Genomic DNA, 27,925 nt, shown 5'->3' with positions numbered 1-27,925 from the left:
AAAGAAGCTTCTGCAGGAATGAAAATTTACTTTCAGACAAGAGACGCTCGTTTACATTTCAAATTATCAAAAAACATTTAATAATCCAATGTAATTCTGATATTTAGTAATATTATGAGATGGAAGTTGTTATATCCATTAAAGTTTCTATACAAAATAAAAATATTTTGGTGTCAATATATTTTCCTTTTTTTGTTATTTTAGGATATAAAACAAATTTTTCAAACTTTAATGAACGTAGAACAAGTATTGCATTGCTTTAAATTTTTTAAATGACTCATAATTTTAAAGAGCAAAAAAATTTCTTAATTCAATATTTTTACTTTATTTAAGGCCTTTTTTTGCGCAATTTTTGGATTTTTAAGGGCATTTTTTGCCTTTTTTAAGGTCATTTTTTGCACTTTTTAAGGGCATTAGTTGAGATTTTTTAGGTCATCAAAATCCGGGCTCTAGTCATGAGTAACTGAAACTGTAGCAAACTCACAGCAGTTATGAAAATAGCATATTATTAGCAAAAAAAGAATCATTTCATGTGACGACGAAGCCACCGAAAAACAGCCTTAATTTTAAAAAAATTATAAAGAGTGATTTTTTTTTTATGGTAACAATATTCAACCTTAGAAACGGTAAAAATACTGATTAGATAGAACAAGAAGCAATGTGGTAAAAATTCATGAAATAGCTCATTAGTAGTTTACACGCACGAATTATCAAATTGAAAAATTTTAATGTTTCTCTTTTAGTTTGCTTTAAAAAGATTTGTACATGATTCCTAAATCAAATACTCTCTAACTCACACTTTATTTATGCTTAATGAATTCTTAACTTCATGTTGATATTAAGTGTAAGTAAATGAATTCTTAACTTTTCCTTTTATTCTAAAATGAAGTAGCATTTGAATGAACAGGTCATTTTTTTAATATCAAGAAAGTACAAAAAGGACCCGTTTTGCCAGACGTAAGTCTTATGTGTTCAAAAACCATAAGATATTTTGAAATATTTGCCGTGTAAAACTTTTTTGAGATAAGCTGAACATTGATTATTTTGTATAATAAATATGTACAGTGAAACAAAATTATTATCATTAGTCTGCTGGTCTGTTGATGATTAAAGCGTAATCAACTGAATAATTGGCAGATCAAGTAAAAATAAAATATAAATAATTTATTTAAAAAAAAATTAAATAATGGCACTCTCTCTTTTGGTGCACTATAAATCCACAGGGGAATAGTTCGTTTAAATTTGGAAACATTTACTTTAAATACGTTCAACTTTGAATACGCCACCAGGTGCTTGAAACGCGATTTTTTTTAAATTATCATTCTTTCATTACATTTAAAATACAATACCATATTGAATAACTTTACTCGTGACGATTCGAGTCATATGATTTGGTGCAGGTGAATTATACTATAATTCACAATAAGACTATAATAATTCACCTTAGCAAAATCGTTCATTGTTTTCTACATAAAAGCTCGTATTTTCTGCATTTTTGAATTCGATTATTGTTATTTAAACGTGTTTAAAAAGCATTCTGTAGAAAACTTCTTCACAAAATAATAACAACACAAGTTTATATTAAGCATATTTTTTAAAATAATAACCTTCATTGAATGTATAAGTGCATATTAGGTGTTGTTCCAGCAAATTTAAAACCAATGAAGGTTGATTTTAAAATTGAAATTTTTAGCATTTTCTACGCTTTTTTCTTTTTTTAAACTTCATCACTTTTCAACATCAGTTCTGTATTTAAGCTAAAAGACGATATGATAATTTTTCCTGAATTAAGTTTGTACGTTCTACGTTAAATCTTATTATTTTAAAAAAATACCTAATTAAAGCGTGAAGTTTTTCAATCATTTTTCTTCCAAAAAATTTTTTTAAGGAAAAAAAATCAAAACTCATGAAACTAAATTTCTTGGCAAAAATTTTCAGAGTAATGTCAGAACTAGATTAATTCAAAGTATTTTTTCTATGTAGGATAATTTTATATTCTATTTTATAACCGTCGTTGAACAGCCGATCAATTTTTTGGGTTTAAGACTACTAATGTTCAGCTCCGTCGCCTTGTAATGTTGAATCCTATCCAGAAGGCAAGGGAACTCCTGGCTTAAGTATTGGGAGAAATTTGCTTTCGTTGATGACTTTTTAATAGAACTAACTTACATGGTGAGGGAAATCTCCCGCGGTTAGCCTGACGAGAAGGGGACTGTAACTCATGACCCGTCTACGACTGAGGACTGTGCGGAATTCGTATCGACCAGAATCGAACACGGTTCATCTCATTGGAAGGCGAACGCTCTATCCCCTAAGCCCTCTCTGCTCAATGTATGATAATTGTATTTTAATTTTTTACCGTCGTTAGGCAGCCGACCCTATTTTGGGTTTTCGATTACTTATGTTCAAACCCAATTCGGAAGACAAGTGAACTCCTGTATCAAGTATTGGGAGAAACTTGCCTTCGTGGAGGACTTTTTGATGGAACTAACCGCATTTGCTTTACATGGAGAGGAAAAATCTCCCATGGTTAGCCGACGGCAAGGGAACTCTGATCCATGATCAGTCTACCACTAAGGATATCCGCGCTGTGGTCGGTGCAAGCCGGGTGCGAAATTCGTATCGACTAACCATCACTGCGATTCGAACCCAGTTCAGCTCATTGAAAGATGAACGTTCTATCCCATGAGCCACCACTGCTCTTTGTAGGATAATTGAAGATGAAGAACAATTCTTGTCAATTTTTCACTAGGTTGAAAGCAACCTCGGAACTAGCAGCTTTTTCGTCCCTCAATGAAATAGATACCCCACAAAAGCAAATTGATAATTTGTAAGCTACAAATTGTTTGTGGTTGCCCCCTTTTACATAGTGAACGGGGTCTTGAACGGCGAGAGGACCACTCGCCTGGTCAACAGAGGGGGAGATCAGGAGTGATAGATTTATGAGGAATTAGAATGCAGATGCCTTATGTTAACAATTTGTTCTTGTGGAATATAACATTTCTTTCAATTTGTTTCTGTGGAAAAGTTGGTTGCGCAAAATTTGTTTTTGCTCCGAATCAGCTTTCATGGACAAATACCGCTCTTCCCTTGATCTTCAATTGGCATTTCGGAGCAGTAATAATCAATGATTTTTGCGCGACAATGTAAAAGTTTCGTTGTTTTAAAACAAAATGCGACATAAATATTTTATCGCGATATTAACTGAACTAATATTTTTGTAGACTTTTGCACCAGAAATTACTTTTTTGGTATAAGTTTCGAAATAATCTATAAAAAGTACTTGTTCTAGAGCAGATTAAGAAATGTTGCTATTTGGATTTCAACAAAAATAAATCAGAATGATCACAAATATCTCAGTTCTTTCCAAATACGTTAAACTTGCATTTAAATGTCTTTTTTTCCCATCCCGAATTAGTTTATTTTCCTATCACAAAACTAAAACAGTAAGACTAAGCTATAAGCATTTTCAAATGGTTTACCTAAAAAGAGTGTTGCAATTGTTTTTTTTTTAACTGCAAAATTTATGAGGTAAAAATAAACACAAGAAGCAGGCTTATTAATTAAAACAATTTCTTTAATAATATCTTATATAGAAACATGAGGCAATGCCTCTTTGTACAACATTAGTTTTCGTCCAACTGTACAAGTGAAAATTATACATATGATATCTATAGTATGTTTAATTATAATGAATATTTACAATGAATAATAATAATAAAAAAAACTTTTTGCTCATATATTAAAACAATGTTTCAGCTTTTTTTAAACAACTTCAACTACTATTTATTCTGTATCAAAAAATAAATATTAATTGAAAAAAATCTTTCTATAACATGATCTATTAAATTAAACTGAAGTCAAATGCTTAATTAACTTTAAGCTGGAAAAGCCCCTGACCAAAGTATTAAGCAAGGAGTTATTACACTCCATATAGGTTGAAAATAATAATAATAATAAAAAAAATTAGTTATGCGATCTGATTGCATTACATGAATGTTTGGGATTACCAGTCAGAGGTTAATTGGGGATACTAAAAATAATAGCATAAATTCATAGTTTTATTCATCAAAATAATACCAAAACATAGAAAACTTTTTAAAGCTACGACTAAAAGCTAGAGTTGGGTAATGAATCATGAGGTCCTTCGAAACAAACAGAATTTTTGATGACTCAGTGCAAAATTAAGTTTGCCAATGAATCACTAAATCAAACGAATCGATTCCTTTAACAAATTTGAATCTTAATATCAATAAATTGGAATTACTGAATCTAATCAGTCAGAACATGAAATAATGGGCTTCATTCGAATCATTAGAACAAATCAAGAGACTAAAATCACAGAGTCTAATTATAGAACTAACCCATTAGCATTATTCAATACTAATACTGATTTAAATTAATAGATTTGAATATGTTACAAATGATGCTTCAGTACACAACTCTACTAATAGCAACAGTAGAACTCTAATTATCCGTACTTCAATTATTTGGATTGACAATANAAAAAAAAAAAAAAAAAAAAAAAAAAAAAAAAAAAAAAAAAAAAAAAAAACAGATGAGAAGTAGAACTCCAATTATCCGTACTTCAAATTATTTCGATTGATAATAATCCTGGTTAATTAGAAAGGGATTTTAATTGAAAAAAAAAGATGAGAAGTAGAACTCTAATTATCCGTACTTCAATTATTTCGATTGACAATAATCCTGGTTAATTAGAGTGGGATTTTAATTGAAAAAAAAAAAAGATAAGAAATACATCAGAATTTAAGACGGGGGAAAAAATAGAAGGAATTGCAAAAATTTTAACAAATTATTTTCAACTTTATAAAATAATAAGTTATAACCGAATTTGACTTTTTATTCCCTCAGAGTCTATTTCCTTCGTTTTATTTATTTCAATAAATCATATACACGGATTGAGTCTAGGCAGTCGTGATAATTGGAGATCTACTGTATTAACTTATCGGCTACTTAGACAATCTTTTTATTTTTCAATAAAAAAACAGTAAAGGAAATTGCACTTTCAGCTCTAAAACAAAATTCAGTTTATGAGTATCTAATAGCACCATACTTTGATAAGTTATGTTTATATTTTAAAGCAATAAACTTTTTGAATTTACAATATGATAAGTTTACATTGGACTGAGTAACATACAATCATTCAGAGTAAGCTGCCACTGTACAAGACATAACTAATGGTATCATAGTGTGAAGATGCTTTTAGCAAGCTAAGCTCAGCATTTTAAGACACATAGCCAAGAGTTAACAATTATAGGTATGTAAATGCACTTTAGTCTTTGTACTTACAGGAGTAATAAGAAAAAATGTATCACTAAAGTTGTTATTTTAGTATTTTGCCGTTTTAATAATAGGATTACAAGACATGCAATTAATCGAATTAGAAAAAGTTAATGGATAGAATTAAAATCCAATCTTTTATTTTTTATTTTCTCTAAGAAATTATATAAATGCTTTCCCTTAAAAAGTTTGCAAAGCCACTAGAAAACATTGATACAGATAAAGTATTTTACATAGCAATAGCTGCCAACATAAAAAGGAAAAGTCCATAAGATTTCTTTTAATGCAGGTAATTTTAGGGATTATTAAAAAAATATCAGAATGGAAAAAAATTGCATTAATGCTAATAAATTTAAACTATATATGTAACATTTACCAAATAATTGACATTAAATTCACTCGAATAAAAAATTATTCTGCTTTGTTTTTTTTTTAAAAATATATTTTTGATTCCATAATTTTAAATAAATTGTGTGCCTTATTTTTCAATTAATTAATACAGAAAATTGGAATAAAAAATAACTAGGAATTTTAAGAATATTTAAAAAAAAAAGCTTCAAATTGATTATACTGTAAATGAGGTTTATGACATAATTTTAAAGTATATAACTCAAGCAAACAATTAAGTAAAAAAATTAAAACTATTTTGATAGTGATTTTTCAGCAATTTTCCATTTTTAGGAACATTTTAAAATACATTAAAACCAAGAGAAACCGACAAAATCCAATATAGTTGGCAGCTATGTTTTTTTTCTCTCCTTTTTTTTAAAGATTTATTTCTAAAAGTTATACATAAAGCTAAAATTTAATGGGAAAAAAATATACTGACACCTAAGAACACTTTAAAAGTACATAAATAGATATTTTTACCTGAATAGAGCATACAAAAGGTTATATTATCTCAAAATTGTAAGAATGATGGAACTACTAAAATATTTAGAATTTATTTAGTTTCTCTACCATGAATAAATACAATTCTTAAAGCATGATAAGGCAATTGAGTATGGCACTAATATCAGCAATAGGCATGTCCATAACATTAAATGCAGCAAACATAGTGAAAAATCTAAATTCATACATTATATTGCTGACCAGAACGTAATATTAAATTAGTATTTTTTTTTATTTGCAATAAATTAAAATAACAATGAATAAATGAATCTAGATTTTTCACTACTTTGATGAAATATGGTCCCTTACTAAAATATGATTTTTTTTCTTCATATTTCTCACAATGAAAGTAAAACAGATGTTTAATAATAATAAAAATATACATATTAGCGATAGCTAATTCCCAAGAGAAAAATGTTTGATGTGCTTGGTTAAACTGTTGAAAAAAAATTAAACAGCACGTAGCTAACCTAGATTATTATAAAATCAAAATTTATGTTGTATGTTTAAATATCTGTATCATTAAAAATAATTTAATCACAATTAAACAATAATTTTGTCGCAAATTAAAATTTTATGGAAATACAATTGATTAATTTCATTAACTGCTTCCTTCAATTGTATAATTAAAAAAAATAATAAGTCCTTCCAACACGAGTAAAAAAGGGGGGAATTATAATTATAAAAAAAAAATATTCTCATACTAAACCACAAAACAAACAATTTTGCAGAACAAATATATCAAAACATAACAGCTTTAAAAACTAGCTAGAAATGGAACACAATTGACATATATTGACAGCATTTAAATTAAGGCATAAAAATATTTTTGTTAAACAAAAAAAAAATCGCAGCTTCGTCAAATTTAATAAATACTAGATTTGAAATTATGGTGGGTTAGCCTTTAATACTTCTACATTCTGTGAATTCTGAGAAAGCAAGCAACACTAAAAATAACTTAATAATTTTAGATTGAATAAATGCATCAACAAATATAGAAACTTTTATCACATAGGAGTGAGTGTTAACCACTCTCTCGCAAAATACAACACTGGACTACCCAGTATATAATTGAGAATCCAACTCAGAAAGTATTTATATTTCAGTTGGCACCAATTCTGTGCTGGCATACTGCAACCAGCCAAATGGCACAATGGCACTAAGCTCGACTAGTATTAACCCTGCAACGGGTCGGTATGAAATTCAGAAATGGCACTCTTTGTCACCTATGTACTAGGAACATCACTTCTAACCAGCAAGGGCAACATGTTATACAACGTCTTGAGTATTTGGAAGAACCCCAACCTTTGGCGAAGCTGATGCGGACGGCATACTCATCAATGGGCCCATTTTTAAGAGTGGAAGAATCCCTCAAACGCTGGTTAAGTTTCGACAACTCATAGTCAAATATATTGATGCAATATCCAGGTAACAATTTGTAAACAGTGAGTTTTTCTGAATTAGGAGGATCCAGTGTCGGGGAATTCACGAACAAAGGATACTCTGACCTGTTGTAAACCCACACTTTCTGATCTTCTTTGAACATAGTAATTCCTTGACCTATTTTAGTCCTAGTTTGCAGGACAGACGCATTCTCTGTGATGCGTGTGCTGGCTAAAGTTTCAAGGCACATACCATCTCCGTGAGGTAGATCGGCAAATACATTTAAGGTAGGATTAGAAGTCTGAAACTGCCTTCCAACTCTGACGTTTAGTTCCCAGTAGGCTACTTTACACCAGGGCTTTGAATATTCACCGCTACCTGAGAACAATAAAAAAAGAAGAAATTTAGTTACTTAATTAAATAACATAATATGAATACAACTTGCGTAAAATCATTATTTCTACAAAAATCAGCTTTTATAGACATAAACTGTTTTTCCTTAGAGATTTTTGATGTATAGTGAATACATCATTTAAGTTTACACCTGCATCTAAAATTGTACATTTATTTCAAGCTGCAGCTCAATTTGTACTGCTCAGATATCGATGTTATTGAAAGCAAAAGGAATGGAAAACAGTTAAAAATACGGCGCTAAAGTTTCTAAGATCTGAATAATAGATAAGATTGAGTAATTTGCGGAGTTCGATTGCGAAAAGGTGTAATAGATCTTTACAAAATATTTGAAATGAATGACAGCTTTATCTGTAGAAAATATTGTAAGCATATTTTAAATGAGTACAGCACAAAGCGTCCCTACGTACTATAACTTTACATGATATATCGTTACTATACTACACAACTTCGGATCTTTCTGCCCCTGGCTATAAAACTAGATAGTTCCCTCCATCGAGATAACATTGTTAATTGTCTCATGTTTTATTTTTTAAAATAGCGTTTCCATCTTCAGAAATAATTTTAAATGAACATAAATTAATAATTCAGGGTTCATACTGCATTTTTGGAAAAAAAATTCAAATAATTTTCCTTAACTCGAAACAAAGATGATTTCAAATTCTTCCAGACGTTCCCTAAAATGTACGAATCCTGTCATTAAAATTATCTTTTTAATCTATCGAACTTACAATACTTTATTTACTTCTCTTTATTTACTTCTTTTTATTTATTGCAAAACAATAATTCTTTAATACTATATACAAAAAAATCTGCAAAAAAAACATACAAGTAATTTACATGTAAATAAATAATGATAGAAATAAGTACAAGATAATAACGCTAACTCTTATGCTTCAATTTAATTTATATAAAAACCTTTTCAGTAATACGATGTAATCGATAGATGGCGCTACCAGCTTGAAATAAAAACAAACCGAAACTAATGAATAATGAGCCGAAGCACACACCTAAAAGCAGCCAGGTAGACATGAAACCTGCCGTTTTGGTGGCGACAGCGGCTCCTTTGGGTCAAGGACAGTAAGTGGAATAGACAGTGGTCTCTTTACCATCGACATTTCCTTACAACGGCGTCGCTCAGACTACACACCTTTACTACACGATTCCTACCTTGTCTATCGATTGAACTTCTACCATTTATTGAAAGTTGGGAACAATTTCTTCCATACTAATTGACTTCCAAGAATAAGTTATGATTCATCGATTGTCTTATGTCAAAAGGCTCAAAACATTTATGTTAAATATTGCACACTATTGACGAGGGAGAATAAATGTATATAGGATATTAAAATTACAGAGATAAATACTTTAAATGAGAATAGATAATAGTTGATTTTTTTTAAACATATTATAGTTACGTTACTTCAAGTTAGTTGTATGATAGCTTACTCATTTATTACGATTTATAAATTGTATATTTATCGATGAAAAAATGCTCGTTAAAATGTAAATGACGTTAATTTTTTTTTTTTGTTACATTTTATTGAGAGAACTGAAGAAAACTTAGTTAGGGAAGTTAACGTTAAAATATATATATATATATACAATCGAACCTCGATTTCACGAATTTTTCGATATCTCGAAGAAGAAAAAATTCCCTTCAAATTTCCTATACACTTAATGTTAAAAAAAACTTGATTTCTCGAATTTTTTTTCTAATCCCTCGATAACTTGAATTTTTTCTCTCCATAGTGTAGATTTTTTTTCTGAAAATAAAAAAATATTCAAAAAAAAATTTTAAGAATAGAAAATCAATTCTCATAATCATAACCGATTCTCAAACAAGCCACTTTCTGCAGTGGACACTGTAAGGAGATTTATTGAGAGGCAGCCGAATATGTCAGAGGAGACATTTAAAGCTACAGTTCACTTAGAAAGTGTTATTGTTATAGACCAACTTTCTTACACATCTCTAAAGCTAACAACAATTGAATCATTTTAAGTGTAAAAAGTGTTTTTAGAATAAATATGGAATAGTAAATAAGGTATGTAAAGAGATTTTATCTTTATTCTACCATCGATAACGTGCGATTTTCGATAATTCGAATTTTTTCTCCTCTTCCTTCAAGTTCGTGATATCGAGGTTTGACTGTATATACAATTTTTGAATTGCGAGTTTATCTATCACAATTTTCGTTATCTTTTCTCGTTCATAATAAATAGTTGGTTAAACTTTTTATTTTTTTTATTTTATAAAACAGAGTTTTAAGAGGAACTGGAAAACTGTAGAACAAATACTTATTCCTTACCATTGTTTATTTTAATAGATTTTTCAACGATTGAATAATAATTGCAAATCATAAAATATCGTATATAGAATATGCTATTTTAAGAATATTAATGCAGCAGCATTTTTAAATTTCAAATGTAAATGACGTTTATTTTTTATTAAATTTTTTTTTGTTACGCTTTATTGAGAGAACTGAAGAAAATTTAGTTACGAAAGTTCACATTAAAAAAAAATATATATATATATATATATATAAAATTTTTGAATTGCGGAGTTTATCTATCACAATTTTCGTTATCTTTTCTCGTTCACAATAAGTAGTTGGTTAAACGTTTTTTTTTTTTTTTTTAAATAGAACAGAGTTTTTAAGACGAACTGGAAAAATGTAGAACATATACTTATTCTTTACCATTGTTTAATTTAATAGATTTTTTAACGATTGAATAATATCATAAAATCATAAATCATAATATATCATAAAATATCGTATATAGAATATGTTATTTAAAGAATATTAATGCAACAGGCATTTTTAAATTTCCAAAGAAAAACTTATAAAAACCAATAGGATAAAAAACTGAAAGATAAAACATTTAAAAACAAAAAGTATCAATTCAAGTATTATGCGTGAAATTAATTGCTCATAAGATAAGAATGATCTTAGATAAGCCTATTTATTTATAAAATAGTAAGTCGTACTGTTATTATTATTTTTAATTTTTTTAAAAAAGCAATTCAGTATAATTGTATGAAATTCGTTTTTAGCAGTTTCCTGCCTCTTCATTAAAGTGATTATTTTTTAAAAAGAAAAATGCCTTTTTAATCTTACGAGTATTTTTATTCCTTCCTAAGTTAACGTAGGCGTTCTTTTCGAGAACCAAGGTTGAAGAAGGAAGAGTAAAAATATAAACATAAAAAATTACGTGATGTGCCTCTTAAAATCCTTTCAAGTTGGGGTTTGCCACGAGAGGAGCAAATTCGCCACAATATTATTTCTCGATTTCACCTTCAAACATCTAACTATTGTTCACTTACAAATAAATACTAGAGCTCATTAATAAATATAAATAAAATAGAGAGTTAAAAAACTTAATCAGATTTAATAACTTCATATGGTTCAATACAGTTTAGGATTATTTCAGCTCACAGAACTTGTTATTTTTTGCTGCTAAGGTAAAAAGTGCATAAATTTATAGAAAAAAGTAACTTAGACTAACTATTGTTCACTTACAAATAATACTACAGCTCATTAAAAAATAAAACAGAGAATTAAGAAACTTAATCAGATTTAATAACTTCATATAGTTCAATACAGCTTAGGATTATTTCAGCTCACAGCCCACGTTATTTTTTAGCTGCTAATTTAAAAAGTGCATAGATTTATAGAAAAAAAGTAACTTAGAAAGTTGAGATATAATGGTAATATATTTTTAATGAGTGCTTTTTTTTAAATTTAGTTAGTGATTTTTTTCTCAATATAAACAGGAAAAATTTTAATTTTATGTAATGCAGTAATAGTCGCGATGGGTCAGCGGATAGAGACCCAGGTTCGAATCCCAGTGGTATCTGATTGGTACGAATTCTGCCTCGCACCGACCACAGTGCTAGCGTAAAATATCCTCAGTGGTAAACGGGATGGGTTAGAATCCCCTTGCCATCGGGCTAATCGTGGGAGGTTTTTCACTCCGTGTTATCATATGCAGAATCATACCCGAGTCAGTTTTATTATTACTAAAAACAATGACAAGAACAAGAGGCTGTAAGAACTCTTGAAATAAATAATTTAGGTTAGCCGATAAGTGATATGCGCAACTAACGTCACAATTTAAGAATTCTAAGAATAATAAATTTTAATTTTTAAAAATGAGATAAAATATGTGCTTATAAAAATAAAAAAAACGTAAGTATTTTTGAAACACTACTCTGTGGGGTACAATTAGGTTGAATGAAAAGTTCATGGTCAAATTTATTCTGAACTTGTCACTCATAGGTTTATTACAAAAATATTAATTAGAAAAGAGTTATCGATATAAGTTGCATTAGAAAAAAAATTTTTTTTTTTTAAATTAGAGTACGGTTGTTATAATTATTTGTTATTGGATATAAAGGCAAAAATAACTTAATTTTGGAGGAAAAAAATTAGTTCAAAAATAAAATATTCGAATTAAGTTTAAAAAAAATTGCGTTTCATTTAATTCCTTTTTAAAATTATACTTCTAATACCTGAATTTTGTATCATATATTGAAAACTGAAATGTATGTCTACAAAAATAATTTGTCTTCTACATTTTTAGTAATGAAACTAATTATGTGAACTTATTTTCTAATATCCTTCTATTATTTCCTATTGCTATTATTTCCATTACATAATTTTAACAAAAGAGACTCAGTTCAAATAGCCTGCAAACTGCTCATTAGATGAAACGTGGGAGGGGGGTTGATAAGAAACAGCAATAACTGCTTCATTATTAATTTGGTTCTTTTCTAAAAATAAAATACTATTAATATTTCTAAAAATAATACATGAAATAAATTTTTATAAATGCCGTAATGTACACAAAAAAGCACCGTTACTATTTATTTTAATGTTAAGTNGTGTCTTTTTCCTAAATTGGTTCTTTTCTAAAAATAAAATATTAATATTTCTAAAAATAATACATGAAATAAATTTTTATAAATGCCGTAATGTACACAAAAAAGCACCGTTACTATTAATTTTAATGTTAAGTTTTGAATATTTCTCAGTTATCATAATAGCGTGAGAAAGCGCCAAATTTATCTTTTAATTGCAAATGTTGAAGAAACGGATATATCTCATAGCGGCCTTGCAAATAAATAAAAAAGTAGGAAGTACACAAATCAAATCGGCGCCAAGTAAAGTTAGGAGCATTCAAAATTCGTAGCCGCTGTATCGTTGCTACAAAAGTTACGAGCGCCCGAAAATAAATGCCGCCAAACGGAGTAAAATAAAAGGAAAAAAAAAAGAACAAGGAAAAAAAAGAAGAGAAGAATCTATCAACAGAAGTCGCCATTACGGCGCCACCATCGCGAAAAGCCAAGGACCATTGCGCAATACTGTCATGCGAGCAAAATCATTTGAAACCTCTCTCACTTGCGAATAATCATCGGGCTCCTAGATTGGAACATGCATTCGCAATTAAAAGAGACACCAAGTATCTTCTCAATCCACATTATTTATCATATTTTAATAATTAATTAGTAATATAATTAAATAATTTTAATGGTTAAATTTAAGTGTTAATAATGGTTAAATTAAGTGGATTTTCAAATTAATTTGTAATCGTGAAGCGAATCTAATCTAATATAAATGACGAAAAATTTCTTATTATAAAAATTTAAGAAAGCCTGGATAAAAACGTGATTTATCGATTAACTGCAAAAGATAAATTCGCAACACAGTGAATACAAAAATTAAAATTTCACATATTTGTTATAAAAATTAAAAAAGGCTGGATAAAAACTGATTTATCGATTAACAGCAAAAGATAAATTCACAACACAGTGAATACAAAAATTTAAATTTCACATATTTGTTATAAAAATTAAAAAAGGCTGGATAAAAAACTGATTTATCGATTAACTGCAAAAGATAAATTCACAACACAGTGAATACTAAAATTAAAATTTCACATATTTGTTATAAAAATTAAAAAAAGCTGGATAAAAACTGATTTATGGATTAACTGCAAAAGATAAATTCACAACACAGTGAATAATAAAATTAAAATTTCACATATTTGTTATAAAAATTAAAAAAGGCTGGATAAAAAACTGATTTATCGATTAACCGCAAAAGATAAATTCGCAACACAGTGAATACAAAAATTAAAATTTCACATATTTGTTATAAAAATTAAAAAATGCTGGATAAAAACTGATTTATCGATTAACTGCAAAAGATAAATTCACAGCACGGTGAATACTAAAATTAAAATTTCACATAATTATTACAAAAATTTTAAAAAAAAGGCCGGATAAAAACCATTTTATCGATTAACTGCAAAAGATAAATTCACCAACACAGTGAATTCTAAAATAAATTTCTATAGTTATTTTCATACATTGTAAAATAAAAACAACATAGTATGAACTCGTAAGCCAAATCAAATGGAGAAAAAAAATTAATAAGCAAAAAATTATTTTATCAACCATTTTGTACGAAAAATAACATGACCAAATAAGAGAGGTAAAAGTTGTTTTCGGTCGCATAGCGTCTATAGAAGACAAGACGTTCGGCATTCCGGACATAGCGCATCCCCCACCCACCTTTTACGACCCTCCCTCGTCTGAAAGAGCCTCTATTATCCTCCACCCCTTGCAAACACGAATTCACCATAGCAAAATCTACCTGAGTCTTGTTTAGAGTTGCCGCTACTGCCCTAAAAAATAGGAATGTACCCTCCCTATTTTTTTTCTCTCTCTTGTTTTTTCTTACTTCATTTCTCCTCTATTTTTTTTACCTCGTTTTCTTAGTCGAAAAATTTCGGCAAACAATTTTAATGATTATTATTGAGAATTTTATCAGTGTTCTCTCCCTTTTGAAGCGGTACAACTAATCATTCATAGGTGCTCACTAGCTGTCTATATGGGAACTATATGTGTATGAGAGTAAGTATATAATGAGATATTATTTATCTCAAAAGCAATTTATGCTGATGTATTACCCAGTCGATGTCATTTGTAATTTCATCTGGGGAAATAGTGTTATGATAATTATTCCATAGTCATATATCTATGATAATACGAAGTGAAATAATAATAAAAACATTTTACACCACTTAAAAATAGTTTTGAAATTGATTTTAAAAATTACACTATCATATAGAAATTTTAAAAAAAAACATCTTATTCATTATTTTATTAAATTTATAAAATTCAATAGAAGTTAAAATTATTTTAATTTTGAGAACATATTTTTAATTCTACCTTTGAAAGTTACTATTATTTTTCTTCTATATATATATATAAACTACGACATTAACCTGGTTAAATAGTACAAATTTTACTCAATACAATCTCTTAGTATAAGATAAAGTTGAAAAACAAGGAATTTAGTTAATATGAAATATAATAAAGAAGCGAAAAGATATTTTATAAAAGTATTTAATAAAAAATAATAAACAGCGACATATATGTTAAAGNTAGTACAAATTTTACTCAATACAATCTCTTAATATAAAGATAAAGTTGAAAGACAAGGAATTTAGTTAATATGAAATATAATAAAGAAGCGAAAAGATATTTTATAAAAGTATTTAATAAAAAATAATAAACAGCGACATATTTGTTAAAGCGAAGCGCTCTATTTGCGTATCTGAATGTTGCCACCTTTTTTTACATAAAAGTTAAACTTTTCTCTACTGAAATAAAATTAAACTTATGCGAACCTTACATAATTAAAAGACCAGATTTAATTCAAAAATTAGCAAAAAACATAGTTAGAACTTTAGTTAAAAAAATTATTAAATAAATTAAAGAACCTAGTTTCAAGAAGAATCCCAATGAAAGTTGAGAAGGCAACCAACTGCCGTACCGATGACAGAGGCTCAAAATATTAACCAAGCTATTGATTTTCGCCGTCGTAAAGGTGTTTCCCTTAGAATACAATCTAGTAGGCGGCACAGAACCACTTCCGCCTGTGTCCAGAAAGTTTTAATAGGTCATCAACCTTTAAAAATATAAGCTCTTGTAAGCAAAGCTTAGGATAGATCTCAACTAGTTAAATAATTTGTTTACAACTGAGCAACTTAACAAAACTTAAGGAAAAAGAAATATATAGCTATAGAAATATAGATTCTACAATAAATAAAGATTGGGTGCTTAAAAAAATTCTGAAACATTTTACTGTTTAAGGTGCTTAGGGGTAAGTGCTAAAGAGCAAGAACAATTTAAAATTTAGAAATTAAATTGGAACAAGGAACACTAAAACTTTGCAAAATACTCGCACTTAAATAATATTTGGATAAAAAGTTTTCAACCTATGAGTTATATCGAAGTAACGCATATTAATATTAAATATCGTAAATTTAAAAAAAAAAGAAGAAGAAAAAAAAAAAGTTGCTATTAATTTTTTTGTTATGCTACAATGTTGAAAAAATTCAAAAATCCCTATAAAATAGAAGACGTATGAATTCTGATAAACCATTTTTATTACTTTTTTTACAATTATATTTAATAAAAGTTTTGTTGAATTCGAAGTAAAATTAAATTAATCCATTGTTATTGTAATAAAAAAATGCTAGGGTCAGGCTTAAAAATAATAATTACAATAAAAACAATATTAAAATGTTTTATTTGCCTTCCGACCACTAAATACGTGTTGCCGTTCATTAAATTTTGAAGAAACGGTTATTCGATAAATTTGTTTTAAACGTGTCAAAAAAAAAAAAAAAAATTCCGTGAGCATTTTATTTTTAAAATCGACTCTAAAATGCGACCGATCTGTTGAGCTAAATCAGGAGAAAGTTTAAATTAGGCCTGTAATTTTAAAAATAAACAAGTGATTAATAAAAACTAAAAGTGTTACATTAAAAAAAAAAACTATTATTTTCACTTTTTAAAACTTGGACAAAAAATACGTAGTCTACGCACAATTTTATGTTTTTAAATACGTCGTGAACAGGACCGTGAAAAACAATCGTCAGAAATTAATAAAATTGACTGAAAGAAATAAAAATTGCAGAAATATTATTAAATTGGCGAATGTATAATAACTTTTACAAGTATCTTATGAGTTGCACCTAGTTGTTAAACCACACAAAAAAAAGAAAATAAATAAAAGTGGTTTGGTACAGCTATTTTCGTAACATGTCTTATGAGTGAAAAAAATCTATTATTTTCACTTTTAAAAATTTCGACAAAAAATACGTAGTCTACGCACTATTTTATGTTTTTCAGTACGTTGTGAACAGGACCGTGAAAAACAATTGTCAGAAATGAATAAAATTGACTGAAAGAAATAAAAATTGCAGAAATATTATTAAATTGGCAAATGTATTATAACTTTTACAAGTATCTTATGAGTTGCACCTAGTTGTTAAACCACACAAAAAAGAAAATTAAATAAAAGTGGTTTGGTGCAGCTATTTTCGTAACATGTCTTATGAGTGATTTAGTGAAGGGAAAGTACACAACACTACAAAAAGTCCTCCCAAGTGGTCCAGACAATTACTTCGCGTGGCAAAAGCTTCTCGTCGTCGAGAAGCACTTGGGGGACGCTTTAAAAAGGATCCTTTCTTGAATGCTGACCTTGTTCTTGTTTGAAGCAGGCCGAAGTTTTCAAGTGGTTTTGACGGTGTCTCTTTCCCCCTAACAGCTTTCATGCCCCCCCCTCACCAACAGAAATCGTTTTTAGAATACCAACAAACATTTATTTACCTCAAACCCATTCTACATTCGTCACAGAATTATAAATACGTTGGAATTGCAATATTCATCCCGTTTTCGAAATATTGGCCTTGGCGAGCATATAAACAGTTTCATATTTAGGTAATACATTAATTTGATCAATCCTTCAAGTTTTGAATAGTTACCGGATTTTCAAGTGCCCCCCAAAATATTTCTTTTATGCATTGTAGCAGTATCTAGGGCATTTTCGTACAAGCATTAATTTCTCGTTCACGTTATAAATAAAAATTTACTAAGAATAGCGAAATAGGCAAATGGTTAAAAAGAAGACAAAACATTAGTTAAAATGTAGTAAACTTATGTAAGCCATGGCATACTAATGCGATTAAAAATTTTCACGTTCTGAACACAACGTGAACGTGAATTTAGACAGAATTTAATCTATCTGGGGTTAGATTAAATTCTGTAAAGTTCCATGTCGATAGAATATTGGTTTATTTTGAAATGAAATATTAGTTTACTACGAAATTAACAAATATAGTAACACGCTTGAAAAAAAAAATTCACTGCGCCTATAGGAATCTCGCAATTATTTTAAATCATTAGTGCATAAATTTTAACAATAGGCTTGATACACATGGGTACACACGAATCAGTATCATAGCTTCAAACGAAATAATAGGTTTAATATAATTTTAATTCATCAAAAATTATATATCATCCTATTTAAACTGGAATAAATTAGTCCACGTTTTTTTATACATAATCACAATCGATAAAATGTGTCTTGTTTTTGAATAAAGCCATAACGATCCAATTGAAACATGCTCAGTTTCAAATCAAATAACCAAATCCATCAGAAAAAATGTCAAACAGAAATTTAACAATCAGCTAATTTTTAAAGAGGTTAATTTTGCATTTAAATAATGTAAAGAAATATCAATTTACAAGAGGCCCTAAATATTCTCATACATATCGAAGTACTTTTGAAGCCTATTTCATTTGTAATTAATAAACCGTACAAATAGTTTCAAAATAAAAAACATACTTCAATTAATCTGACAGATAAACTAGATTAAAATTCAAATATTAAAGAAATCATATTCGTTAAAAAATAAAAAAAATGCACACGAGAATCAAAATATAAACACAACCAACTCATCATTGATGGCGGCTCCTTTGAGACTCAAGAAGTAAAACTTCAGGCCATTCCAAGTGGATAAAAAAGAAAATTAAACATAAAAGTAATAATAAAAATAAGAAGAAAAAAACTCTTTTAGAGAAGAGGGTGACCTCTTGTGGGGCTCTTGATATGGAGTCACTGGGCGTGAGTCGACGCACGTACTTGACGTCGTCTGCCTCCGCAGTGTTGCCATTTTTTATTCTCCTAATTTTTTAAAGCATTGCTTCCTTGTTTGATTGGAGCAATAATACTGCGCTTCGAATCCATACATTAAAGATTAATTGCAAGAATTAATAACGATATCTAGCGAGAAATAAAGAGTCTAGAGAATCGGTGGTACAAAACTGGTGTTCCGTGGAACGCTAGGGTTCCGTGGTAAGGTTACAGGGAGTTCCGAGAGCTTAAACTTTTTAAATTAGTGTGATTTTGAAACCTGTCATTCTATTTATATTCAAACAATCAACCATAATTTCTTTGATATTTTGTTTATTTTATGAAATTATTTCAGTAAAATGCAAGTAAAAATATAAATAACAAATTTTTTTAAAAAAGCAATTCTTATCGACATCCAGCTGGTGTTACCAAATTTTGGATAAAAAAAAATTATGTTTCTCTGATAGCCTCAAGCCTGCAAATTCAGTTATTTGACATAAAATCCATAATTTTAAGATTACTGATAAAAATAATTATCGAAGATCAAAATAATAATTAGTTTTTCTTTGGTTAGTAAATTCACAGCTTCTAACAAATTTTATTTATGAATTTAGGGTTCAACCAATAGATGTTAGATCCTTTAGGGTTCCATAATCGAAAAAAATTGGGACTCACTGGTTTAGAGATGAAAAACGCTTAGTAAACAAGGCAATATTTTTGAAAAAATATATTATTTAAAACGTACATATAGCACTTTAAAACGTACGGATGAAAATTTTAATTACCTTCTCCGCTTAACTATTTCACACGACTAATTAAATTTTTGTATAATAGTTAGTTATAAACATAATTGAAAGTTTCCCAAATTAATAGTAGAATATATAGAATAAATTAGAAGTTTAAATTTTGTCCTGTTAAATTATTAATCATTATTTAATAAGCTATCTTGCTTTTTAGCACAGCATAAATGTCATACATTAAACAGCTATGAATATTAAATACATTGATAACTTTTCGATGTAAAAATCAAATTTTATAAAAAGGAAATATGAAAAATCAGAAGTATATTAAAGTTGTAAAAAAAGTTTTAACAATTTCGTTAGTGCATTTTAAAGAAGGCCGAAAAGAAAGAGCGTTTATTTTTAGATTACATAAAATGAAAAATGCCGTTTGGCTGACTAGCTTGGCGTCAAAAAAGTTTTGAAAAGTGGCAACCCACAAAGGGACGGTCCGGCACCGAGAATCCTAAGTGTTCCCCCTCCTTCCATCTTCCCCCACGCCTTGTTTACTAGCGAAGAACGGCGCCACGAGGCTTTCGAAAGGAATAGTGGGTAGATGAAACACTAACTTTTGACACACTTTATTCTTCGATTCAACGAGCACTCATTTATGCATTTACTTTTTAAGCATTCAAAAAATGTTACGACAATTTTTGCAGATAATTTCAGACTTCTATAGCCATTGTTTCGTTAATCATTACAATCAAAACTAAAAATTCTATTTTTAAAGCAAACGTAACAATGAATGAATTTAAGGAATGCAAAATTAGAATAATATTAAGCCTTATTTTCACTCGAATATTGATTCAGCGCATGTTTATTATTAGCCTTCCAGAATAAGATATCCAAATCGCAGAAAAATCTTTTAATGCAGGGAATTTGCTTGACTATACCAAAATTATTATTAATTATTACTGCATTAGAAATAAATAATAAAAATATATTACCTTTTCGATGGATAAGAAATTGAAAACCTGAGTTAGAATATTATAATCACTAAACAATGCGTAATTTTTTTTTCTAGCGTTGATTTAACTCTGTATTTTGGAGAACAAAAGAAATGTTTTTTTTTATATATAAAAATGTGAATAAAAACCTTGTTTAACGATCATGAATTTTTTTTTAAAATAATAAAAACAAAACTATAACATTACTTTGACATTAAAATTTAATAATTGCAAGAATCACGACATTTTTCTTATCAATGAAACTTTATCCTTCTCTAGAGATTAATAAGTAAAAGTGTTTGAAAAAAAACATGCCTCAATTTGATTATAATTGAGAACTTATTAAGACAACTAAATTCAATCATAAAACAGTATTGTTGGCACTTTTTTATATTTTGTATCGTTCATTCAATCATCGGTGCATGTGTTTTTGCAATCTCTGAAATTATATTTATAAATAAAATATCTTTTAATTGAATTAATGGTGAAATTATATATTCCATAAGGTTTCCATGGGCGACTGCAACTTAAAGCTTCCAGTTTGTTGGACCATTTTTGAGCAGCATCATTTGAATTCTAAATGCTTTTCTTTGCAATTAATAATTTTTCTTTAACTATATAAATTATTCGTTACATGATTCAACTTTTAAGGACTTCAACTGATTGGGTACATAGTCATTTTATTCTTTAATTGAACTATTGTCAATGTTTCCTGTTAGATATAAGAAGGTTACCTGTACCTGTTAGATACAGAAAGTTAATACATTATTTTTCTTTACCGAAGGGGCGGGGTAAATTTATATATATAAAAAATAATAAAAAAACCAGAAACATTATTATTCTAGAATATTTGCATGCATTTTAGGTGATTGAAATCGCTTGAAAACTTGATAAAAATTTGATCAGTAGAAATTTAAGCTATCTATATTTTATCCTTTTAACCTACGTTTTAAGGAAGAGCTGACAACTGTTCGATAATTCGAGTGTTATTAAAACTTTAACAAAATTTAACTGGACTATAGTTAACTGCTTACTATTTATAAGTAATCTATTAAATCTCAAGAGCATAACGACTGGTTTTTATTTCAATTTTTAAAAAAAAAATCGTGATTGTACTTAAAAGCTACGCTACAACAAATGAATCGAAGGAATAAGTCAAAAGCAACGAAAACTAAAATCTACAAAACGTAAATAGATGATGGAAAATATAAAAACATACATGGGATTCGGAAGAATAAAAAAAAAAAGATTAAAAGAAAAGAAGAACCGCGTTTATCGGGCGGGTAAAATACATTTTGGGGGGGGGACGAAGTAAGAAAGTTGAACTCGGTGTCGGGGTCACCTTTAATGATGTTCCTTCAAGAAAAGAACTCTCCAAGTTCTTTTCTCTGGGAGAGACCATTGCATTTGCGAAGGGGAGGGCCTTGGCAGTAAAAAAATGTTTCCTATGGAACTTGTGTTTTGCTTACCTTTGAAAAAGGGGGGGAAAGAAACTCGACTGGGAAAAATGTGAATTGCTATGCTTTTGGAAAGGTAGATTGGCGGATGTGATAAGGTACGAATGATCGCTTAACAAACTTCTCTGTTGGAGATGGTAGTCTGTCCAAGACGCCAAGAAGCTTTAATTCCAGACACCGCGATTCTTTTGATAGTGTATTTCAACTCGGGGTGATTTATGAAGATAAAGCAATTCTGAGTAAGCCTTTAACTTTTAAATGGAACCCAAAACTTTTTTTTTTAAACAATACCATATAAATTCATGCCGAAAATAAGGATTAAACCAAAGTAAATAATTTTTAAATAAAAGAAGTTTTATATCTAAATAACAATGCAATCAATCTGATTCGAAGTTTTAATTCCATTTTAGCGATTGTTACCACGATTCTTTTTAAAGTGAATTTCGACAACGTGATTTATGAAGATTCTGGGTGAACCTTAACGGATACGAAAACTTTTTTCGAACAACACCATATAAATTCATGCCGAAAAGGGGGAATAATCCAAAGTAAATACTCTTAAATAAACGCAGTTTTACATCTAAATAACAATGCGATTGATCGATTCGAAGCTTTAATTCCAGATGCAGCGATTCTTTCTAAAGTGAATTTCGACTGTGGGTGATTTATGAAGATAATTTCTGAAGAAACCTTTAACTGATATAAAAAAATTTCTAATGTGAGTTTATGACGTAATATAGGAATAAATACGTTTTTAATGAATGAAATTTCATAACTAAATTATAAAACAAATAATAACAATCGACATAATTAAAACTTTAAGCCCTGCCACGACTGTCATTTTGATAGTGGATTCCATTTGATATGGTTTATGAAGATAACGTAATTCTGAATGAGTTAAAAAAAATTTCAAAACTGCATTATAAATTCGTGGCTTCGAAACAACATTTCACATTCGAATTACACACGCAAAAAAAAAATAAAAATTTTTTAAAATTTCCATCAAATTAATGTATACTACAAATTTACAGCTTATTCCCTGTAAATGAACATGATACAGCAGACAAAACAAGATAAAAATACACCCCCTCCCCTTTTTTTTTAATAAATACCAGAATTGTAAACAAAAAATAGTATAAATTGTTATAACAATGGAAATAAAAGCTATTAAAGTACATTAGGAAGTGACACTAGACCTGCGGCCTAAAATTTAACGATAATTTATGTTAAGAAACGTTTCAATGTTAATTTAAATTAGTGATATCACTATGATATAAACTAAGACGAAGTATTAGAAAAATAGAAAGTAATAAAACTTAAGGCATCAAGTCTTACCTTATATTTTGACTACATTTGAAGTTGATAAAAAAAATTATATTGTTCTATTTTAATGATTAAATGAAATTATTATTAGCTATAATTAACAAAAAATTAAATTACGATGTAAAAATTAAATAAACACATACAAACAATTAAGTAATTCCGCAGAGTACAAAATTGGTCAGCATTTTCATCACATCATTTTTTATAAATTTTAAAAGCAGTAAATAAAAAATTAAAACTTATTTACAAACGGAATTAGTTTTAAGTTAATCAGCCAACGATTTACAATCAATTTTACTAGAATGAAATGTTTCAACAACAAATTTAACTCAAAATAATTAACGAATTTCTATTTCAATTTCGGTACATAAAAATTTTTTTTTCACGATACATCCAGAGAAAATCACGAAGGCCATATGAAACTTAATTCATAAACACTATTATCACCATACTTATCAAAATAAAGAAAACATGATCTAGAACAAATTTGTTATAACATTATTACGCGATATTTAAGGAGTAGCACGTATATTGTGTTGATATTTTATAATTTTGGGAAACTATCCGCTATTGATGTGAAAGATACGGAAAAAAATATTTGACAACTAGAGTTCGTAATTCGAACATAATTACTTAGAACTGTTTTGAAGAATAACTTAGAACAGTTCTGAAGAATAACTTAGAACTGTTTTGATTTGATGTCAAATGAAGTTGAAACAAAATATGCGTAGATGTAGTGAAGTAGGAGGATATATTTTTCTAATTACAAATGAAAAAATAAAAAAATACTGTATACATAAATCAGTCATTCCAAAGATTCTTTTTACGATTCCGAGTTCCGACCTCATGCTGTAAATTGAATAGCCTGCGGAGAGAACCACACGATATTTCGGAAATTCGAAAAGAAATGTTGAAACGTAACATTCTTGTCGATTTCGACATTAATTACAACGTACGTAACATAAACTATATTGTAATATGTGTATACGGAATTATTATTTTTTTAAACTTTAAATAAGAACCGATTTAGAAATTACTAATATGCTTGCAAAAGACAATAAATATCGATACAATAAAAAAATATTAATTTCATCAGAAGTCGACTTTTAGACGCATTCTTTTTTTAAAATTAAAATGGCGATTGCAATTTATGTAAGTTAAATTTAGCTTTGAAACTTCATGAAATTCTTGTGCATAATATTTAGCAAAAAAAATTTTTATTTGAAAACATACAAATCATGAAATCGTTTCTTCGTTTTTAAATATGGCTTTTCTTCAAAATAAATGCCTTACATTTTCGATATTTGATTTCCTTTTTTTTTTACTCGTAAAATACTTTTAATTTTTGAAAAAGTGGTTACTATTAAATATGCTAGTACTGGCTACTTTCGCCATATGCTAATAAAATTATTTTAAAAATAATTTTAAATAATTAAAAATTTTCAAAAGTGATAATTTTAATTTTACACACAAACTTTTAACTATTGTTATTGATCATATTTATTCGAGTGAGTTTTAATTTTTACTCAAATAAAACTAATTATATATTCAAGTAAATATTTTTAACGAACAAAAACTTTTTCATTTATGATAAAATCAGATCGGTAAACTTAATTTTGTTATTAAAAAATAGGATTATTACACATTGAATTTTTATTAAACTGAGGCTTTTGCTTAATTTTATGCTATGGTTAACTATCCTCCAAAACTAAATTTACTCATTTTTAAGGACCCTAATTTATTAATGCTAAAATTATATCTTTTGCTAAAATATGCGACAAATCACCTTGATTGTTTTGAAACAATTTAATATATAATTGTTTAATATTACGAGAAATAATTACGTTAATTATGATTATTAAATCAAAATTCTGAAAGCGATATCTTTATTACAATTTTTTAACCATAAACACAAGGTAAATATTAGAAATATATAGACTAATAAAACTATAAAAGATGTTTTTTTACAATATTATTATGTAGTACGTAAAATCATGGGAGTAAAAATGTTTTTTTGAAAATCGCGGCAATTTTCTTTTGATCCAACACAAACCCTATAATAAATAAGCATTACAAAAATGAGAAAGAAGGAGTGGTTTGCTTTTCAAGAAAGAAAATTATCAACTACCCCTATTTTCCCCCACCAATCCGGTATTAAAAAGAGGGGTCATCTCCAAAGTGCAATAATGCAATGGGAAAAAGAAAACTTATCTCAAAACAAAAAACTTCAGGCTGAAATCATTTACTACCCCTCTATACGCAAACTCTATGGTAAGATTGCGTTGTGGATTATAACTTATTTATTATTCATTCGGTTATGTTTGCATCAATTTTATAAAGAAACACATTTTATTATAAATATATTGCGGAGATATTTCAAAATTAAAGTTAAGTGTTCCGCCTTTTCTTTTTTAAAGCAGGAAATTTACTTAACGTTAAAACATCAAACTTCTATTAGGTTAAAAGAAAAAAAAGAAGGATTTGATCTGACAGATTTAATTAATTTCACAAAGAGATGATAGAATTGCGAAAAATTATAGAATCTCAATTTTATTTTTGTTTTAACCGAGTTTTATTTTTAGTCTTAAACGTTTAAAAAATTAAAATTTGGAGGTGCAAAGCTTTCTACGTTCAGAAATATTAAACTTTCACATATAATTAATTAACCTAAGTCTTAAAAAAGCTAATATACATAAGCAATTTACCTAAAATTAGAATAATTGACTTGTTTCGTATTGACTTATCAGATCTGCCACCTTCATTTAAGGTTTCTGTCCCCGCTATTTATTTCGGATGGTAAATAAAATGAAAGAAAAAGAATTTACGCGGAAATACAGGGGATAGGGGTTCCACTATTTCGTTCCCTCCAATATTCTATATATAGCACAAGCTTAGCGTAATTGGCAAGAGGGAGAAAATGAGATAGCGTTCACTTAACAAAACGATAAATGATGAAAGTAACCACATAATATAAAAAATAATTTTTTGAAAATTATAACGTTGTTTCGCTTTAACTTACGGCACAATATCACTGTAACTAATTTAAATAATAACTTTCGAAGATATTATTTACAATAGAATATCAATCTATAATTACCTGATAATTGACTGGTAAGCCTAGATTCGCTGAAAGCAGAATCTGAAATGGATAAATTACTAAGTAAATTGAATCAACCCGAACAGTGCACAGAAATAAAACAAATGAATAAATATACACAGGAATGTAACAAAGGAAATAAAAATGAATTGACAGTCAGAAACTTAGAGCAAACATGTTCGAATTAATGAAATTCAACGTCCAAACAAGAAATACACTTAAAAATTACCGACATTTTATTAATATTGATTTGAGATAACAATATTAGATATGTTTTATGTCATTGTAGGATTAATATGCTTAAAAATTGTCATTGACTTAACTCTTCATACACTTTACTTTTAATAACTTTTGATCATGTAATCAAACCGCTCTTATCCAAATAATGAGAAACTTTTCTGATCCAATTGAAGATGTTAGAAACAAAAATAAAAATGACTCGTCAAAATCTTAATTGGCACTATTGATGTAAAATTTTTAATATTGAAAATCTGGAAGTTCTAATTTTGTCAATAGCTTAATTCGTCTTTCATCAACCACGAAATAATAATATTAAGGTAGGTTCTTAGGGATGACAGAAGTATATATTCATTTAAGTGAATTCTTATGTTTAGTAAATTATAAATACTTTGCTAATAAAAGGATGAAATAAGTAATTACCTTCAGATTTCGAGAGTTCCTGAGGGTGCCGAGAATAAGGAGGTGGAGGGGAATCTGAAAATGAAATAAAGATTATAAGAAAGCGTACAAAAACGTATTGTACAATGAACCAAAACAAATGAATAAATAATTAAAAATTAAAGTTGTAAGACTTTTGTTTTGACGATAATTTTTTACGACCGATGTACCAATCTTAAAAGTTGATACGCTGTTAACAAACATGTTATTAAATACGACTCAAACATGCTATTTAATGCGAACAAACTATTAATCAAATTACGATATCAGACACAAAATCGTACGGTTTTTAAGAAATGAAATATTTACGACATTTTTATTTATTAAATTCACATAATTTTAATTTACTTAATTTCAAATAAAATCGTAAAAATTTGTATGCCTTTATAATCAAAATATTTTTGGCTATTATTATGTGATGTAAAAATAAATAGTAAACGGTTGGTAAAATTACTTTTTTGAATGGAATTATCTTCGGATAAAACAAATTTAATAAATGTAACGAAAAATAAGTCGTTTTGAAATTTTTTACTATTCATTTAAAAAGTTTCTGCCGATATGCCCTTCTTACTACTACTGTACATTTAAAAGTTAAAAAATCTGAATCTTTCGGGAAAAAAAGGGTATGTTTATTCCGAGAAAGTACATTTTCGTGTTTTGATTC

The 27,925-nt window shown here is 28.1% G+C and overlaps 1 protein-coding gene across 3 annotated transcripts in view; it reads right to left on the bottom strand.

Annotated features, from left to right (window-relative positions):
- Positions 1 to 3,556: 3,556 nt before the first annotated feature.
- The window catches only part of LOC107453548 (Daughters against dpp), a 58,871-nt gene continuing 34,502 nt past the window's right edge, over positions 3,557 to 27,925 (bottom strand). For all 3 annotated transcript variants that reach the window (XM_071179577.1, XM_016070415.4, XM_071179578.1), the window contains exons 2-4: positions 27,244 to 27,297; positions 26,584 to 26,625; positions 3,557 to 7,953 (exon numbers count right to left, since the gene is read on the bottom strand). In XM_071179577.1, coding sequence (XP_071035678.1) covers positions 7,415 to 7,953; positions 26,584 to 26,625; positions 27,244 to 27,297 — 635 coding nt within the window. In that variant the 3' untranslated portion in view covers positions 3,557 to 7,414. The remainder of the gene's footprint in view (positions 7,954 to 26,583; positions 26,626 to 27,243; positions 27,298 to 27,925) is intronic.

The sequence above is a fragment of the Parasteatoda tepidariorum genome, chromosome 4 (assembly GCF_043381705.1).
Source record: "Parasteatoda tepidariorum isolate YZ-2023 chromosome 4, CAS_Ptep_4.0, whole genome shotgun sequence".
Lineage (NCBI taxonomy): Eukaryota > Metazoa > Arthropoda > Arachnida > Araneae > Theridiidae > Parasteatoda > Parasteatoda tepidariorum.
This window is presented reverse-complemented; position numbering and strand designations above follow the sequence as displayed.